Raw genomic sequence first — 19,993 nt, 5'->3', positions numbered from 1 at the left:
GGACTCTAGGAACTGATGCTGAGTGAAGGGAGCAGAACCAAGAGAATGCTGTGCACATTAACAATAACACTGTGAGATGATCAACTTTTGGTGGATTCAGCTCCTCTCCTCTAGTCAAAGAGCCAGAACAGCCCTAGGAGACCTGTTAACATTCACAACCAGATGAAAAACAAAACAAAACAAAACAAAACAAAAAACCACTATAGAATCTAAATGAATATTCTGTTCACTTTTTAAAAATTTCTCGTTTGTCCTTCCATATCTCATGGTTTTTCTTGCTTTTCCCTTAGTCCTAATTTCTCATACAAAAATGACTAATAAGTAAACATGTTAAATACAAATGTACATGTCCAATATTCACTGCACGGTTCGAAGTTGAAAATTTTTCATTATGTAATTGGAAAAATAAAATATCAATTTTATTTTTAAAAAAAGGAATCTGTATTGTCCTCTAAGGATCCAAGGTGCCATTTTACAACATCTCTCCAGACTTGTTGGCCTGGAGGGTGCCATTCTTCTATCTGATGGCTTCTATAGAATCTACCTATCTTTGTAGAAATAACTGTACTGAGCAGGGGGTTGGGGTCTGGAGGGACAAATGGCTACTCTACCCCCATACAATTGTCAGGCCTTGTGCTATCCTGAGTGCTCAGCATATTGCCTAATGTATAATAGTTGCTTCAAAGTATGCTTGAAAAATTACTCAGACTCCTCAAACTTGAAAGGCACAAGGAAGTAAGTTCTAAGTATTATGAACTAGAAAGCTTGAAATGAACAAAATAAGTCAGAAATACTCCAATTATAGAATCAGAACTAGAAGGGATCTTAGTAGCAAACTCGACCCAAATAGCAATTGCAGAGGTTTTTCACTCCACAATGGAAGGTGATCCTCCAACCTCCCTGAGCAGCTCCTTCCACTTTGGGACATTCATCTTGCTGTCAAGACCCGGAAGGTCCTCTCCCCCTTCCCAACCCCGCTGTGCTTCCAGTCCCTCCTCTGGAGTCATATCTAACAGGTCTCATTCCTCTCCTCCATGTGGCAAGACCTTCAAATATTGAAAAATAATGGTTCTGTCTCCCTGCACCCTAGACTTGCCCAACACCTTCAATGGCCCCACCATTTCTGCACACTTCTGGAAACTCTCCAGCCTGTCAGTGCCCTACCTAAAGAGTCCTAATCTTTTCAAATCAAAGTTAGTATCACCAACCAATTGGTAGGAGTAGCCTTACTTTAACCAGTGAAGAATCCATATATTGACCAGGAGGAATGGAATCCAAGTATTTTTTGAGGTCCATGGAGAGGAATTCAAAAATGAGGTAGAGTCTAGCATCTTGCATGAGTACATCTTGAAGGCTAGAAATAAAAAGCAACTTTATGAATTCACATCTTAGAAATATTTCTAGTCTCTCACTTCCACAAAAACTTTTCATCAAGGCTGTCAAAAGGGAAAACAAGATATTTACTGTGAAATATGCCTATAAATAAGATGAAGACTAGCCTAAAAAAGGATCAAACGTGAAACTATTGTTCAGGATCAGTTTCCAGAAGAAACTGCTCACTCTCAGGGGTTGTTTTTCCAAGTCTACTACAGGCAATCCTAACATATGATCAATCAAATTCTAAAGAGCCATGTCTCCATGGTACTCGGGTTTTCAAAAGAAAGAATCCCATGCCAAGGTGTTTCCTCTGCAAGAGTAGGGAGGAAGGAATAGACATTTCTGGCTCCTGAAGTGGATGTCAAATGGGGATGAGATAAGAGAGGTAGCCACTGGACACGTTTCCACAACCTTTCTCTCCTCTTGTGACAATGGCTCAGGACTGCTACCATTTCTATATCAAGTGATTCACAACTGATAGCCAGTTAGCCTCAGTGATATGATGACAATTCGGCCAACTTGGTAAGGCATATTCCTTCTCTTATATTCTACTAATAAAAAGTTCCCTGTTCAGATACAGACATTCTTGAATTATACCCAAGCTTTCTATAGAGCTTGTATTCATAAAACACTGAATAAGCTTTGCTTAAAGAAAATAATTTAAGAAAATTTTGAAGTAAGACATCTACCCAGAAAAATTAGCTTTAAAATGGTGCTAAAATTTTAAGGGCTTTCAACCCACAATATTATTCATACCTGACAATGTTAGGATGACGAAGTTCTTTCAACAGAGAAATTTCTCGAATTGCTGTACTTGGAACGCCCTCCTCTTCACTCTCTAATCTGATTTTCTTCATGGCTACCACCTGGCCCGTAGTTTTATGTCGACCCTTATATACAACACCATAGGTACCTGAAACACCAAGTTAAGTCAAATGTTTGTCTTCTACCAAAACAAAAACTGTTACTGAAAAGACAAAACAAAAATACCACTTCTGCCTCAAAAAAAAAAAAAGATTCTAAATCATCAAAATAATTCTTTATTCCAGTGAATGTGTAAATGATGGGCTATCCAACACCTGTTTGGATATTGTGCTTTTATTCTTTATTGAGGAGATGATTTCCCCTACACAAAAGATAGAAGGTGCTTAATACAGAGAACAGGGCATCTATCCAGTGAGAGGCAAAGACTAGATATTCACTGTATGCAACTGTGGCATTTTATAACAGTGAATGTTCAGAGGCAGCTAGGTGGCGCAGTGGATAGAGCACTGGCCCTGGGGTCAGGAGGGCCTGAGTTCAAATCTGACCTCAATAATTACCCAGCTGTGTGACCTTGGGCAAGTCACTTAACCCCATTACCTTGCCAAAAAAAAACCAAACAGTGAATGTTCAGAGATATTCTGGGCTTAGGAAGGTGACAATGTTTAAATCAGTTAAAGAGATTTCTATCACAATAAAACCCTGTCAAATGTCAAGACCTGGCTTCAAATTGCAACCTAGTGGGGAGTGACATGAGGAAGCCTCCAGTTTAAGGAAGAGGACTGAGAATTGAGTAGAAGTTGTACTGGAGTGGAGTGGGGCTCAAGACTTGAGGCAGGGACCCCCAACAGACTTAGGATAATCCTGGGATCCTGGTCTCCAGTGGCGGCCTTGTCAGAAGTTCTGTCCAACTTCTTCAGAGGTAGGAATGACCTCAGAAAGGCCCCAGACTTCCCCCTCCAGATGTTTTCAGAAGTCCTTGGAGCTCAAATCCCACATGTGACTTAAGCCTGCTCTTCAGCTACTCGAAAGGTGGATATCAAATGCCTAAATCAGGGTAACTGGAATTTTATTCCTCTAAGTGAATTCTCAACTGGCAGGTAGATGCACATAGCACAGAAGCATGATCATGAAGCACCCAGGAGGGGATTCGTGGCAGGCATCTGGGAAAATGAAGTCACAAGGAGAGAACAACCACAGAGTCTGAGCCATCAGTAAAGAGCCTCCACGGAAGGGATTAAGACCTTAGTTGGGTTTCAAAAAAGAGAGCTATGATGGAAGAATGTACTTTATGAACATGAACAAAGGAGAAAGGAGCAGAACCCAATCTGTAGGAGGACACTAAAGAGAACAGCTTGAAAAGAAAGTCTGGGTTAAAGAATAGTAAAGCTACAAGGAAGGCCATTTGGACTAGATAGCCTTGAAAACCAGGCAGAATGGGTGAGATGTGATTTATAGTAGAAAAGTGGAAACCAGTATACCTCCATGAACAGAAGTTATCAATGAAATTGTGAACTCGGCTATGGCAATCAAACTCACAATGGTTTCAAGTGACTTGGAGGAGGTCAGGACAAGGAAAGGCCAGAGAAGATGACAATGATGGATTACTATATTCCACCAACACAGCAATCACAATATAGACAAAGGTTGAGGCAATGGAGATGGAACAGAATACATCATGAAAATGAAAAGACTTTGTGAAAGACTGAATAAAAGGATGGAAAGAATGGCAAGTCAAAGATTACTTCAAATCTGAGTGTTTTCTCACTGTAAAGTATAACCTATGGGCATCACAGAGTTGAAGCAAGACCAAAAACTGAGTAGGCATCCTGTTTTTCCCTAAAGGCCTCTAGTGAAGGGAACCTTCCCTGGGAGAAGAAGCCCTGGAGGACAGGGCTGTTCACTTGTTCTGCTTTCTATCAGGTCTAAATGTGCCTCTTTGCAGGCCTAGCCAAACCCCTCTTCCAGGGAGGGACCTTCAGATCCTCTAGCCACCCAAGGTGGCCCAGCCTGCCCAACTCCACCCACCCCCCTTCTGAGGTCAGTAACATTCAGGCTGGTCAGAAGGTTACTTTTGATTCTTGTACTTCCAGTTTATCTCAAATAGTTCATTTTTGTTTTTCACTGAAATAGTGCTATTAAAGTAGGAATTCTAAAAGGCACAGAAGATCAAATAATGGGAAAATGAACTATGATTTCTTTGAATAAAAGGAAATTTAAATCAACACACTCCAGGATCCTTGCTATTCTCTTCAGGGTTCCCTGAGAGCAGGGACAAGTTTGAATTTTGTCTCTTTGTAGGGTTGAACCCAGTGCCTGGTCCACAACAGATACTTCATAAAGGATGGCTGAGAAGGGCCTTGTGGCATCCTGGGCCTGCCCCTTTCTCTCACCCCCACCCCCAGCCCCCTCAAGGTTCAGGCTCTCCTCACCACTCTTGCCTGGGCTCCCACTCCAGGCAATGCAGGGAGCCTCCCAGACAGGCCAATCAGACATTCCTCAAGCACTGGTCAACCTGGGTTTCTTATTGCCCAGGCCCCTCCCCAGGCCCCAGTGGCTCTGGTCTCAGCTGTCCTCTGCAGTCCTTTGAAGTGCTGGGTCAGCTGGCCTTGTTCTTTCCCCAGCTCACCCCTCTGTCTGGACCGCTCTGCCACCTAACAGAAGACCGAGCTTTGTTATGGAGGAAGGGCCAGCTGCCACATGCTGCCCATCCTGCTCCCAGGACCGCTGACATTCTCTACTCAGAAATCATTCTCTTTTCTATATTGTCCCTGCCTCCAGACGGAAGAAGCTCCTTCGGGACAGGGTTGCTCTTCTGGATAGTCAGTCTCAAGTGGACAAGCAACTAACAAATGTTGATTATTGATTGATGGGTTCATAAATAAGTATATTCATATGGGAGATAAAGATAGAGAAGCTGAGAAGAGGAATACTCTTATGTTATTCTCCACATTAGATTTTTGGGGGCATTAAGATTAATTTGAATAGGTATTAAGGGTCCCCCCTCCCAAATCTTATCAGTTTGGAAATCACACAAATTACTCACCTTCTCCAATTTTCTCAATTTTCATGTAGTCCTCCATAGCTATCCAATAAGCTGGAAGTTCTGAAATGGAAAAAAATGCAAGTAACTCCTCACCATATGAATAAATGGAAAAGCAGTAGAATCCAGTGTCTAGGTGTTAATGAGCCATTGACCCTAAAGTCAATGAGATCTAGATTCAAATCCCACCCAACACTTGTCAGACATGTGAGCCCAAGGTCCAATCTTGTCTGTTTTCACCTGGGTCCCCACAGGAGAAAAACAGCTTAACTATTTAGGGTAGGAACAGAGAAAGCGGGCTTGCAAAGTACCAAGCCCAGGTTCTCTCCCTATTATAACTCTGGTCAAACAGTCAGGTGGAGGTTGTTTTTTTTCTCACTATTAAGTTCAGATAATAAATACTAAGAATTACTTAGCAGTTTCCAAAGACCTAAAAAAGGGATATTCAGATTAGTTGGCCCATATCAAATAAGATAAGCAGAAGTATAGAAGGCCAATCAGTGAGCATCTGAAGGAGGTCACTAAAGCCCACAAAGATGAGGGCTCTGGTGAGTCCTCCAAAGCCAGAACTCCTGACTCAAAGTTCATCTTCTAAAGGATCTCATACTACCTCAATAATTTACTATCCGACTCAAAGTTCATCTTCTAAAGGATCTCATACTACCTCAATAATTTACTATCATCCGAAAGGATCTATTCTGCATTTTTTCCTTTGCTTGTGTCATGATCCCCACAATACCTGCCATTTTATGTAACAGTTAAGGTTTTCAAAAGACAAAGTATATTAGCATGCAATTAATAGGTGATTTTATTATTCAAGAAGTGTCTGTGTGTGTGTGTGTGTGTGTGTGTGTGAGAGAGAGAGAGATCCCCCTTGAGAGATCCCCCTTTTTGTTATCACTATTAGAGCCAAGAACAGTGGTAATAACTCATTAAATCAATAAAGGAGAAAGTTATAATGACATTCCTGGGGCGCCCTTGACTAATACACTATCAAGTACTGATAAACTCTTCAGAACACTGAGAATTAAAAGAGTTAAGTGCATTGCTGTTCAAGCTTCATGACCTTGGACAATATTTGGGTCAGAGTTTTCTCAATGTTAACATATCTCAAAAACTCAGCTAACATTCTGTTATTCTGTTAATAATAAAATTAAATTATAGTGATACATAAACAAGAATGCAAGGAAACAATAGAAAACATATGACCTAATGCAAAAAAGAAACCAGAACCAGGGAAAGAATGCACCCATTGACAACTATGTGAATAAAACCAACCAAACAAACTTTCTGTATAAATATAATGAGCTGCCTTGGGCCACACAGAAAAGTTGAAAAGATGCACTATCCTCCCTATAACACAAGAGTGGAGATGATGTATCACATATACTATCAAATGTTACAAAATCTGACAGTGGGAGGGGTCCTCAATGGTCAGCTTAACCAGCCCTTATACGTGGTTAGTTGCTTAGCTGCTATTTTTCTCCTTTAATCTTTGTTATAAAAAAAAAAACTTTCTATATACAGGAAGAGAAGATATAAACACAAAAATGAAGGATATAATATTAACAAAAATGAAAATTTTTTCAAACAAAATAACCCGTTATCAAGTTTGAAATTGCAGCTGACATTTTTTACTAAAAAACAAACTTCAGGGGGTAAACTGCTAGTTTTAAAGTACAAATATCAGTATTTTATTACACAGAAAACTATGGACTACAGTAATAATCAAGTCTAGTCTTTTTATATACACATGGAAAGAGTAGGGAGTCTGGCAGTAGGATGGAAAACATGGAACTGGCACTTGGAAAAAATATTTCAACTACCATTTTCATGACCTCAAAAGACTGTCCCAAACTCTACATGCTATCTAGGCTGGGAAGGCTCTTCTCCCTATTCATCTCCAGCTCTAAGCATCCCTATCTCTCTTCACTGACCAGCTCAGGGACCAATATTTCCTGTTAGTGTCTCCTTGATGCTGGAAGTACTTTGTATTTTATGATCTGTGTATATACATTATATATTATATATTATACATTATATACATTCATTCTCAAATAGAATGTAAGTTCATTTAGGGTAGGGGACAATCTTGTCTCTGTGTTCCCTCTTCCACTCTCAGAGCAAGACAGAACTTTATTCAATTATTTGTTGTTTAAATGATGACAAACCAAGATGTGATTGCACAGGAAGGAGGTCACCTCCAGCAGCAATGCCAAACTCAAATAGAACTGGGCCCACAAACCCTATCTCTAGGCATCCCTGGTCCTGGTGCACTTTGGAAATATTGCATAATTTACAAACTGAAGATCTGTGGCAATCCTGGTCAAGCACGTCTACAGGAGCCATTTTTTCAATAGCATGTGTTCACATTGCACCTCTGTCTCATTTGTATTTCTCACATTTTAAACTTTTTCATTCTTGTTGTATCTGATGATCTGGGGTCAGTAGTCTTTGATGTCACATTATAAATGCTTTGGGGTGCAAATCTCGCACATAGAAGAAAGCCGAATTGAATAAATGGTGTATATGCATTCTGGCTATCCTCCTTGCCCACAGGTCCCCATTTCTCTCCTCTTTTCCCTATTCCCTAAGACAACAATTTTGAAATTAGGCCAATTAATAACACTGTCTACAACAACTTTTGAGTATTCGAATGTAACAGAAGAGTTAATAAGAGCAAATATTATTTCTAAGAAATCACCAGTCAGTATAACTTTCAGTAACCAACCCTTGATCAGTCAGCAGTCATTTGAGATTTATGATCTGCTCAAAGTTCAATGATGGTTAGCATTTTTAGCATTATTTTCATATTAAGGCATATACAGTGGGTTTTTTGACATTCTATTGTATTTACTTTTGTTAAATATTTCTCAATTATATTTTAATCCATGAGCAGAATGTTTGACACCTCTGGCCTAGAGCAATAAGAGATTTAAGTGACAGACCCATCATCACAACTAGATTGTACCAAGGGGCAGACATGACCCTAAATCTTCCTGGCTTCCAAATCAAATACCCACCAATGGCACAATGTACCTCAGTTATTTTGATGGAGAACACTTTTGCTTATCCATCCAATTTCAAGGTCAATGAGGTGTAAAAGGGAACTGAATTGGATTCTCAGGTAGCCAAGTTCTTGTTTCCTTGTCCACAAAATTAAGAGGTTAGACTAGATCAGTCAGGGCTGTCCAAAGTACAAGCCCCTGTGGGTTTACTAAATGCTTCAGTAAATGAGATTGAGCTACAGAGCTCTCCCTAAAATGGCAAATCAAAATATATTGTCTTGTTTCAATAAAAATATTTAAAAGGAAGGTTGAACAACCCTGGACTGGATGATTTCAGGCACTTCCAGCTTCACACCCATTTCCATGAGGATGTATCATGAATAACTGGATACCATTTTTTTTAACATTAATTTTGTAGAGTACTATGTAGAACCTTTTCCTCTAGATTCAAAATGCAATAAGCTACATATAATTCAGAGTCAACAAACTATATGCAGAATTACTAGGAAATAAGAGCAAGACACTAGAATTAAGAGGGGATGGGAAAGACTTCCTGTAGAAGACAGGCTTTTAGCTGGAATTTAAAAGGAAACCAGAGAAGCCAGGAAGTAGAGATGAGGAGGCAGAGGGGACAGCCAGAGAAAATACTAAGCAAAAGACAGAGTGTCTTCTTAAAAGAATGGTCAGGAGGCCAGGGTTGCTGGATTAGGGACTACTTGTGTCCAATCTTCAGGAGAATTGCCCAAGCTCATAGTGGCCTTATCAGCCACAGTTGGACCCACTTTACTTAACTCCAACACAGTGGACAAAGACCAGGCCTTGGCAAGAAGTAAGAAAACTGGAAAGGCTGGAAGGTTTTGAAGGCCAAATAGATGATTTTGGTTTTAATTCTGGAGGTGACAGGGGAAATTTACTAAGACAAGGATTAAGAAAGGGCATTGGATTTGGCAAATAATAGATCAATGGTCATTTTGGAGAGGGTGGTTTATGTAGAATGATGAGATTGGAAACCAAACTGTTAAGATGTTAAGAGAAACTGATTAAATTAGTTCAAGTTTGAAAAATTAGCTAAAAATTCTTCCATTTGACAGATTGGGTCAGGACAAGATTAACTTGGCTTCCTGAGTGTGAAAATTTTCAAATAGTCAAGTATCCCAGAGTTATCTCCTCACAGGCATTAGCCACCCATCTACCTCCTACCATTTTTTAGGAGAAGGAAGGCAGCCACTTCCACTTACTGCAAAGTACCTTGGTTGCCCTATAAAACTGGCCCAGGAGAGTCTTTAAGTCTAGATTACTAATGTCCAAATGCTACTTTGGCCATTACCTAGTGAGGTAAGCCTGGACAAGTTTCTGAGGCCTGGTTTCTTCCTTTGAAAGGCTCAAAGGAACAGCAGCCAGAAGACCTTCTAGTCAAGGGCGGGCCAAGGCTTCTTTCCCCAGTCCCCTGTTAACAGCAGGAAGACTTGGAGCTCATCTACTGCTTCTCTTATTGGCTACTTTGGCCTTGATCAAGTTACTCTTCCTCAGCTGCCTCATCTGTAAAATAAACTTCATCAAATAAGCATCCAAAAAATAACTTCAGTCCTAAATGCAAACCACGAAGTTCACTAGCTGCTCGGACCCTGAGCCTAGCCAGGCCGGCTCCAGCTCCCGGGCCTATAAAATAACACGTCTGAGTTGGAAGGAATCCAAGTGATAACTCACCAAAAGGTCTATGAACAACTGTGTTTCTGGGGAAGAAATCCAAACCACCAATATCATACTTTAAAAAAATGCAGCAGGGGCAGCTGGGTAGTACAATGTGGCCCTGGGGTCAGGAGGATCGCAGTTTGAATCTGGACCAGGTGCTTAATGATTGCCTGGCTGTGCGACCTCGGCCAAGTCACCTAACCCCGCTGCCTTGCAAAAAAAAAACAAAAATAAAAAAATGCCCCAACTCACCAATAATCTGAGAAATGAAAATTAAAGGGCCAGGCGTCCCTCCCATGCCTACCCAGGCCCGAGCTGTCAAATGTGGGAGGGGCCGCGGGGAGCGGGCACCGGCGGGCCAGGTGGCGCTACCTGGGCGGCCTCTGGAACCTTCCTCAAAGCGGCTCAGTCACTTGTGCCAGGGCCGTGCCACCGAGGGCGGCGGGGCAGCCGGGGCGGGGGCCTGGGCCGGGCCGGCTCCCCACTGGGGGATGGGGGGAGGCGGAGCCCGGGGAGGCTGGGGGCCAGGGCTGGCGGCCCCAGGCACCGCCACAAGGGGTGTCGCACCCCCCAGGGAGGGCCCCGGGCTCCCCTTCCCCGCACCTGGGGGTGCGGCTGACAGCGCCCCCCGAGGCGCCCCGGCCCGGCCCGGCCCGGCCCCCGAGGCGCAGTGGGGCCGAGTCCCGGCGGCTAGGCCGGGTCGGGGCCGGCCTGCGGGGAGGCCGCCCGGGGGGCGCAGCGCCGGGAGCCCAGGCCCGGCCGGGCCACACGCGGGGCCGAGGGGGCCGGAGGAGACCCAGGCCGGGGGGCTCCCGCCGCGCACGCGGCCCCGGGCCGCCCCCAGGCCCCCCGGGCCGCCCGGGCCCGCTTACCTGCGCAGACGGAGGCCGGAGCGGCGGCGGCGGCGGCGGCAGCGTCTGATCCGCCTCTGCTCCGGGGACGCCGACTGAGGCCAGTTTCAAACTCAGCGCGCTAAAGTGTCCCCGCTCCGCCAATCAGCGCGCCCGTGGACTTTCAAAGCGGCCAATCGGAGCCCGGACGCGCCGCGCTCGCCTTCCGGGGGGGCGGCGGCGCGAAACTGCGGCGAAAAGGCGGCGCGCGGGGCCGGAGCGGGCGGGGCTGGCGCAGGCGCCCTGGCGCAGGCGCCCTGGCGCTCGGCCCGGCTCCGCCCACCGCTCGGGGCTGGCCCGGACCGCGGAGCCGCGGGGCGGGAGGCGGGAGCGGGAGGCCGGCACGCGGGCCCCCGGGGCCGGCTCCGCAGCCAGCGAGGCCCCCGGGCCCGTCCTGCCGCCCGGGCGGGCGCGCACCCCGAGCCCCGGCTCTGCGGGCCCGAGACGCGGAGCGCCCGGCGGGCCGCGGGAGGCCACGCCGAGGGCACGGGAGGGCGTCGAGGCCGGCCCCGTAGTAGGGCCGGACTGTACGGAGCGCGGCCGGGCCGGGCCGGGCCGGGCCGGGGGCCGCAGGGCGCCGCTAGCAGTTACGTATCGGTCATGTCTGCGCAGTGCACACGCTGTTACATTGATAGAGCGCTAAGGGAACGTTTATTCTAATGCTATAGTGCTCGAATTTATTATAATTGAGGCCTCCAAAGCGCTTTGCATGTTAATAAGTGAACATTTTCATAACAGCCAAAGCTTATACTTTACATGTCAATAATGAGTTAACATTCATAGAGCACTGAGGTTTGCAGAGCACTTTACATGTTAGACTAAGGGAACATCTATTACAATGTTATACTATTATAATTGAGGCCTACCAAGCGCTTTGCAAGTTAATGAGTGAACCTTTATCCAGTCTGTGAGGTTTACAAAGCATTTTATATAAGCATTTATAAAAAGCCGTAAGGCTTACAAAGCACTTTACATGTTAATGCATTTATCAAGCCCATGGGATTTACATGTTAATAGTGAGCTGACATGTATAGAACATGTGAGCTTTCCATTTGTAACAAGTGAACATTTGCAGAGCAATGTTTTGTATGTTAGGATAAGTTTATATTATTCTAGCACAAAACTTACAAAGCATTTTGCATGTTAATAATAAACCAACATGTACATAGCATGTAAAGTCTATAAACCATCTGACATGTTAATCGTGAGTTAACATTTCCATAGCATGTACCATTTCAAAGTACTTTACATGTTAACATTAAGTTCATGTTCATAGAGCATGTAAAATGTATGGTGTTTTACACATGAATATGACATGACAAGAAGATAGCTTTCCTATAGAATGTAAGATTTACAAAGTGCTTCACATGTTAATAGGGGTTAACATTAATGTTGCACATACATATTTCAGAATGTTTATATAAAGGGTTTTACATGTTACAATAAGTTAATATTTACATAGCAGGTATGATTTGCAAAGCACCTCATGATAATAAGTTAACATCCATATAGCATGCACTTTACATGTTTATAATAAATTATCATTTATATAGCAGGAAGGGATTAGAAAGCACTTTACATGTTATAATGAGTTAACATTTATATAGCATGTAAAGCTTACAAAGCCTTTTATCTATCAATAATATGTTGACACATTACCTAGCATGTGAGGCTCATCAAGCACTTTCCATGTTGATAATATGTTATTAACAAAGCATATCACATGATTATAACTTAACATTCACATAATACCTAAGGTTTTTCACCTGTTTGTCTGTTCATGGTAAGCTGACATTCATGTAATGCTTCCTGTTTGTCTCTTTTGATCCTGTAACAGCCCTCTGAGGTAAGTGCTATTTATCTATTTTGCAGGTAAGAAAACTAAGGCAAAGAGTGGTTCAGTGACTCACGCAGGATCTCACAGCTTGTAAGAGGCGCTGTCAGTATTTGGATGCTGGTCTTCTTGACTCCATATCTAGTGCTGCACTCATCATGCCATGTCTCTGCCTGTAACATGTATGTAAATTGCTTTGCAAGCCATAGCAACCAACCCCCCATGCTTCATCTGGGGCAACTCAGCCCAGGGAAATTCATTACCTCTGCCCAAGGTCTCTCAGGGAGTATCCGAGGTGCCCTTTGAACCTACGCTGGCCCTTCAATGCCACAACTCCTTCCTTGCAACTGTGATATTTTTGAGACCATGAAATTGAACCCCACCACACACACACACATACACACACACAAAAGCAATGAATTTTATAGATGAAGTACTGAGAGAAATAGCCCTAAGACTGACAGAGATGGAACTTTAACCCAGATCCTCTGCCCTGAGCCTGTGTTCCATGCCTGCCTCCCTTTGGAGATCCAAGTCAAAACCTCTCATTTTCCAAAAAGAGGCATGTAGATCAATGGAGCAAGGTGACCCCTATGGTAAGTGGCAGAATCAAGTTTGCCCTAACTGACATCCAGCATCTCGTGACCTCCCCAGCATGATTTAATCAGTTTATTAAGAGCCTATTTCTCCTCACAAACAATGGAGGAGACTTTCTAGGAAATTCCCCCACCCTTCTTAATTCCAGGGCCTTTTCTCTCTATTAATCATTTACTATTTTTCTTGTGGTGCAGCACCAGCCAAATTTGACTTCAAACACTTGACACTTGATAACTGTGTGACTTTGGGCAAGTCACTTAACCCCGATCCCCTCATGTCCACCTCTAGTGATCCTGATTCATATCTGGCCATTGGACTTAGAGGGATCCAGAGAAAGTGAGGCTGATGACTTTGCTCAGCCCCCTTCCTCACATCCACTGCATGCCATGGCATCACCTCCCAGATGTCATCATCTTCTTTGAGAAGGAAAGAGAAAAACAGCAGTTTGCCTTTATCTATATTTGTTTTCATTGTGTCTTCTCCTTTAGACTACAAGCTTCTAGAAAGAAGGGATTATTTTATCTCCTTTTGAATCCCCAGATCCTCTTAGCTAAATGAATGTTTAGTGATTGGTTGATTCAATTGGAAACTTGGACCCCCAGATCCTGTCAAGCACTAGGTGTGGTGGGGAGGGTAGAAAGGAAGGGTCATGCAGTTGCTTCTCTTGTAGGTCAGTGCAGTTAGGATATAAAAGGAAACTGTTCATTTTGATTTGCATCAAATATTTTCAATGAAAATAGAGTTGGACCTGCCTTAAGCTTTGGAAGCTTTGGGAGGAATTTACTGCTCAACTCTCCAGCCACACAGTGAGAGGGGAGGGAGGCTATGGGGGAGTGGGAAGGACTTGAGTAGCCAAGACTGACTTAGTCTCCTGCACAGGGATGAGATTTCAGATGATCAGCTTATCTTGGATGGGGCATCATTTTCCTAGCAGTTCAAACCCAAAAGAGAAACAAAAAAGGTGTTATATAATAAAATATTCATAAATACTCTCTTTGAAGATTCAAAATCCTGTAAGGGGAGTGCTCACCAGCTGGAGATTGGCAGGGCAAATTCTAGTTTATGAATGAAAGGGACAATATGTGCCCATGAGGAAGTTTATCCTTCCTTCTCTAAGAAGACCATGACTTCAGGGAGGTGATGCCATGACATGCACATGAGTTGGATTTGGGGGGGAGGGTGTCACCTTCTCCTCTAGAAGCATCTGGGTCCAGTGGGCAGATATGAGTCAGGACAAATGGATATGGCCCTGGATGTGAGGCAATCAGGGTGACATGACTTGCTCAAGGTCACAGTAAGTGGCATGTGTCTGAAGTTGGATTTGAACTCAGTCCTGATTCTGGGCCAGTGCTCCATCCACTGCACTAAGTTGGACATATAACAAGGCACATACATATATCTCCATGTCTGTGTACACACACATGACAGTAACTAGTATGTAAAGAGCATCTACAAGGCACCAGATACTGGGTGAAGCACTTTGTAAACATTTCCTCATGTGCTTCTCACAACTCCCTGGGAAGGAGGCTCTGTTACTAGCATTCCTGTTTTATGGATAAATCTATGGAGGTAGTAGAGGGTTGCACAACTGAAGAGCATCTGCAGTCATCTCTGAAGCCAGGCTTTCCTTCCTGCTGCTCCCATGCATGCGCGCACACACGCACACACACACACACAAACACACCTCAGCTGATGAGGAAGCTGGTGGTCCAGCAGCTCACATTCTGGGCCTGGAACCTGGAATCCCTGAGGTTTGTCCCGCCTCACTGTCCAGAGTGGAGCTTTGTTCCCATCCCCAGACCCAAAGCTGCCTGGGGCTGACCAGAAAGCATTCCTGGAAGCCTCTGACTTTTTTTGACAGATGCTCTCAACAATCCCCTCTGAGATTGCCCGGTCTTCTCTAGGGACTCTCCACTGCTGTGCAAAACAACTTTCCTTGGGAAATGAAAGAACGTCACTTCCTGCGGCCCCTCTCCCTCACCCAAATACTTTATAAGAACTCCACATGCCCTTTTTGGACTTCCCAGCACCGGTTACTGTATGAAACCCTAGTGGTAATCCCTTCCCCCAATTTAAAGATCAAAATTTTTGCTATATCAGCTGCCTTTTCCTTAATTCAGGTCGACAGTACCAATCAGGCTCCACAAACTTACTGGCTGCGTGGTAATACTTAATCTCTGCCACAGTTTCCTCAAATGTAAAATGGGTATAATAATAACACCTACCTCCCAAGGTTGTTATGAGACTCAAATAAGGTAATTGTTAAAAAAAAAAAAAAAGACCCATAATAGGCACAATACAAATTCTTGTCTGCTCTCCTTCCTTCCCTATTAATTCACTTGTTCACTATTCTATAGCTCCAAGTCTTAGAGTTGTGAGGGGGCTTGAGAGGCAGGCTAATGACTTGCCCAGGGACACACCGACCAGTCAGGTCTCAGGCAGGAATGGAAGGAGGTCTCTTTGATTCCAAAGCTGACTCCCTGCACCATCATCACTAACAAATGGAGTAATTTGAAATACTGATGCTCAAAAAACAAAAACCTGATGCTCAAAAAAAAACCCCAAAAATTTGATGCTCAAAAAATCTCATATCAAAGAGACAATTTTCACAATACAAAAACCTAAAGGGAAAAATTCTAGCTGTCAGAACAATGAAATTGTTTATCTTGATTCCAAGAACTGATGGAGAAGTCTGGGGATTGCAAGTGAATGAATGAATGATTTAAGTGTTTACTATGTTCAGAGACCTGGACAAAGAGAATATAAAGTAGATGGTCCTTGCTCTCAAAAAGCTCACATTCTTTTGATAGAGGAAACCACATAGTGCAGAATTAAACAAAAACTCTCAGACTAGTTCTATGTCTATTTGTTTTGCTTAAATATATCTCTTGGTGGTGCTACAGTACAAGGAACTCTGGAGGACTCATTTCCCTGAGTTCAAATCTGGCCTCAGACACTTAGTAGCTATGTGGTCTTGACCAAGTCATTTAACTGTTTACCTAAGTTTCCTCATTTACAAAATTATCTGGAGAAGGAAATGGCAAACCTCTCTGTATCTTTGCCAAAGAAACACCAAATAGAGTCATGAAGAGTCAGATAAGACTAAAGCAATTGAATAACAAATGAAGATTCTATGGGATGGGAGGTGATACTTTGAAATGCTAGTATTTTTTTAATTATAAACTTCCCCAAAACTCTCTGTTTTATGGCCCCACTTAGTTTCCCCTGGGGACCTCAGAATTTAATTTGTCTTGCTCCAGCCTAGTCATTGGAGACTTGGAAAAGTAGGGATTAAGTCATTTCTATGTAAGAAGCATTGGGATTACAAATAGAAAAATCAGATCAGATCAGTTCTGACTTTAGGGATGCTCAGACTGCAATCATGTGTCTTTTTTTTTAATTTCATTGCAGAATGTATGGGAATGCTCAAAGTCCTAAGGCAGCAGCAGTGGGGCAGGGCAAGGTCCAGTGGTCCTTAGTCTACATCTGTGGCTCAAATCCAGGACTGGACATCCTCAGGACCGAGGCAGGGTAAGTGGATGGTAAGGTCTACAAGTCCTGATTCTGCCAACCATTTTCTTTGTGATCTTGGGCAAGGTATCTACTGTCTCTGGGCCTCAGTTTCTCTATCTTTAAGATAAGAGGTTGGCCTCAGGACTTCCTAAAATCCCTTTCAGCTTCAAATCTATGATTCTATGATCCCCTGAGAATATTGAACTCCATCTCATCTTGAGATCTCCCAGAAAGTGGATAAAAGGGTCCCCAGGTCTTGTGCAAACATTTTTGCTAATAGTTGCAGTTACAAGGTACATTTATTTCACTCCACAACAAGAAGACAAATAAGCAAAAAGGAGTCCTAGGTATCCCCAAATGTACAATATACATGTTCATGTAAATCTATGTCTCCTTCCTTCTCTGATGAGTCCTGGTAGTCCTGATTAGGTAATCACTCATTCAGTCCTACAAATTCCTCCTGCTACTCTGTAGTATTGGCCCATTTTCCTCTAGCTAAATAATGCATTGAGTTAAATATATTCTCCCCTCTATTCATTCTACTGCCTTCTTGAGAGAGGAGATATTTGAAAATTATTCATTTATCTTCAAGAGCAGACTAGGGCAGGTATCAGAGCATGGGTGGATTTAGAGCAAGAGGACCTAAGTTTGAATATTACATCTGACACTTACTATTTGAAGGACCTTGGGAAAGTCATTTCCCCCGTCTTGGATCTCAGTTTCCTCATCTGTAAAGTGAGGGAATTGGTCTAGTCTGACAAGGGTCCCTTCTAGCACTAAACCCTATGATCTACGATCTCACTGAAAATGAGTGTTAGATGATGTCCTAGAACTACAAAGAATCTCTCTCTGAATCAGCACAGTGACCAGTAGCACCCCTAGAATATTTACTACGGTTCTCACAATGAGGGGAGGAAGTTGCCCTTTCACAATCCATCTTCCTTGTTCCTCCACTTCCCAACCAGCTTGTCATCTCATATGGCTCCTCAGATCCAGGAAGGGCAACTCTGAGCACCCTAGAAGTTTCCATGGTTAAACTGAGAAAAATTTCTTCAAAACAAAGACCATTTCCTTTTTTCCCCTTTCATATCCTTGGTACCTAACATATAAAAGACACTGAAAAAAGTTCTTGCTTGCATGAAGAAAGCCAAGGATCTACTAGCCAAAAACGGCTAAACCAGAATCTGCCAATTGACTCTGCCTTCTATATGAGAGTGAGAAAGCACAGAGTGTTCCATGCAAATAAAGATAAATTCAAAAATTCTCAGGGTTCCGTGCTCCATGTTCTGATATATTGACTTGGGCTATAGCTACTCATGTTTATGAATGGTTGACAAAATGTTATTAAATGTAAAATATAATAAACTTGCATTCCAGAGCAGCTACTCTCCATAATCAAATAATATTGGCATCAAATAATGGAGTATACCATGATATGAAAAAATAACTCTTCTAGCAATGTACCAATTACATCGAGAAAATAAAATAATGCAGTGAGAATTCACCCAGTCTAATATCTACAAGTAGGAATTTCATGCTTTTTGACAAAGTATTAAAAAAAAAAGCCTTGGCTTTGATCAACAGAGAAGACTGTCCCCCACCCCCACCCCATAGCTACATCTCAGCTCTCAGACTTGTAACTTGTAAATCTCTGGGATTCAATGGACATTTTAAAATTTATATTTTCAGGATCATGAAAAGAGCTGTAGGACTTCCCTTTCCAGTTTATCTGGTTTTAAAACTTTTTTTGTTCTTTTTCTGCAAGGCAATGGGGTTAGGTGACTTGCCCAAGGTCACACAGCTGGGTATTAATTAAGTGGTTAAGGTCAGAATTGAACTCGGGTCCTCCTGACTCCGTGGCTGGTGCTCTATCCACTCTACCTACCTCCTCATTTAAATCCAATTCATGTGCTTGTCATGGTATCACTTCCCTGATGTCATCATCTTCTTCAAGAAGGAAGGACAAACATCATCATTATTCCATAGATCAGGCAAAGGACCAAGTAAACTCTGAACCTTTAAAGTTATCCATGAGGATGCAGACTGTTCTCCCAAAGACTTAGACTTTTAATGGGAAGAATAAGGGAAGGGAGGGCAAGACATTCTTGGACCTCCCAAGGACACCCAAGGACAAGTAACTAAGAAAGATGGACTAAGTACAAAAGAGAGACTCAGAGAAAGTGCTATGAGATGTTTGAGGAGAGAGAGAAAAAGGTAAGGAAGAGAGTTACAGGAGGCTTCAGGAAGAGACAGAATGACATTTGAACCTTGAAAAAAGTAAATAGCTTTAACAGTTGGAGATGAAGAAGGGAATCCTTTCTGTTCTTAGAAGATGGAATGAGTAAAGCCACAAAGAAAATTCCTCCACCACCAAGCACTTATTAATCACCCTCTGCTAAGTATAGAAAAAGGCAAAAAACAATTCCTACCCCCAGAAAACTCACATCATTATGGGGGGAACAATATATAAATCCCTAAATACATACAGAATGAATGGAAGGTAATCCAGTGGAGGGGAAGGCTGGGGACTGGAGAGAGAAAGAAAGTTTGTTTGAGGAAGGTGGAAGCCAAGGATGCTAAGGGGTAAAGGTGAGAAGGTAGAAAGGATAGTCTGTACCAAGAGAGGAGATCGAATGTCTTGAGTGAGGGGAATAAAGAGTGAAAAGACAGGAAGGGGTCATATTGTAAAAATGTCAAATTAGGAATTTTATAGTTGATACTGGAGTGAAGAAGGGACCCACTGGAATTTGTTGAGTAGTGCAGTTACATAGGTAGATACTTTCCAAAAAATGTTTATATTTATCTTTTTGTGTGTATGTGTTGCCTTCTTCCAGTATTATCCCTACTTTACAGATAAGGAAACAGGTAGACAGAGGTTAAATGACTTGCCTAGGGTCACAGAGCAAGCAAATCTGAGTCCAGTGCTCTACTATGTCAACAAAAGCATTACTAGTATTATCCTTCAATAAAGATGTTGTTATTATAATAAGGAGGTGTTTGATGCTTAGACCAAGTCAAGAAAGGGATGGAGTGAGGTGGGGGACCCAAATTTCTCTCCAGTCAGTTTAGAATTGAAAGAGTATATGAAAACACATTTACTTATTTGGAAATGATGCCACATCCTTCTAAGATTTAGGATTCCACTAGAGGGTAGTAGACACAAATCATAAAATACAAAAAGAAGCTACTACCTTTTGGATCTAGAAGCATTCCATTTTCTTCACCTTCTAACGTTTTTCCCTTCTATTGTAATAATATTCAAAAACTACACTACTAA

General features: G+C 42.8%; 1 protein-coding gene across 3 annotated transcripts in view; it reads right to left on the bottom strand.

Annotated features, from left to right (window-relative positions):
- Nucleotides 1-19,993, bottom strand: part of CDK1 (cyclin dependent kinase 1) — a 42,199-nt gene that overhangs the window by 9,786 nt on the left and 12,420 nt on the right. The window contains exons 1-5 of one of the 3 annotated variants that reach the window (XM_074232314.1): nt 10,755-10,825; nt 9,518-9,729; nt 5,186-5,245; nt 2,134-2,290; nt 1,231-1,354 (exon numbers count right to left, since the gene is read on the bottom strand). In XM_074232314.1, the coding sequence (XP_074088415.1) occupies nt 1,231-1,354; nt 2,134-2,290; nt 5,186-5,222 (318 nt within the window). In that variant the 5' untranslated portion in view covers nt 5,223-5,245; nt 9,518-9,729; nt 10,755-10,825. Of the gene's footprint in view, nt 1-1,230; nt 1,355-2,133; nt 2,291-5,185; nt 5,246-9,517; nt 9,730-10,754; nt 10,833-19,993 lie in introns of those variants that run through there. The other 2 variants (XM_074232313.1, XM_074232312.1) reach the window with 2 other exon arrangements.

This window comes from Macrotis lagotis, chromosome 4, assembly GCF_037893015.1.
Source record: "Macrotis lagotis isolate mMagLag1 chromosome 4, bilby.v1.9.chrom.fasta, whole genome shotgun sequence".
Classification (NCBI taxonomy): domain Eukaryota; kingdom Metazoa; phylum Chordata; class Mammalia; order Peramelemorphia; family Peramelidae; genus Macrotis; species Macrotis lagotis.
Note: the sequence above shows the minus strand (reverse complement) of the source record. Positions and strands in the feature narration are given on the sequence as shown.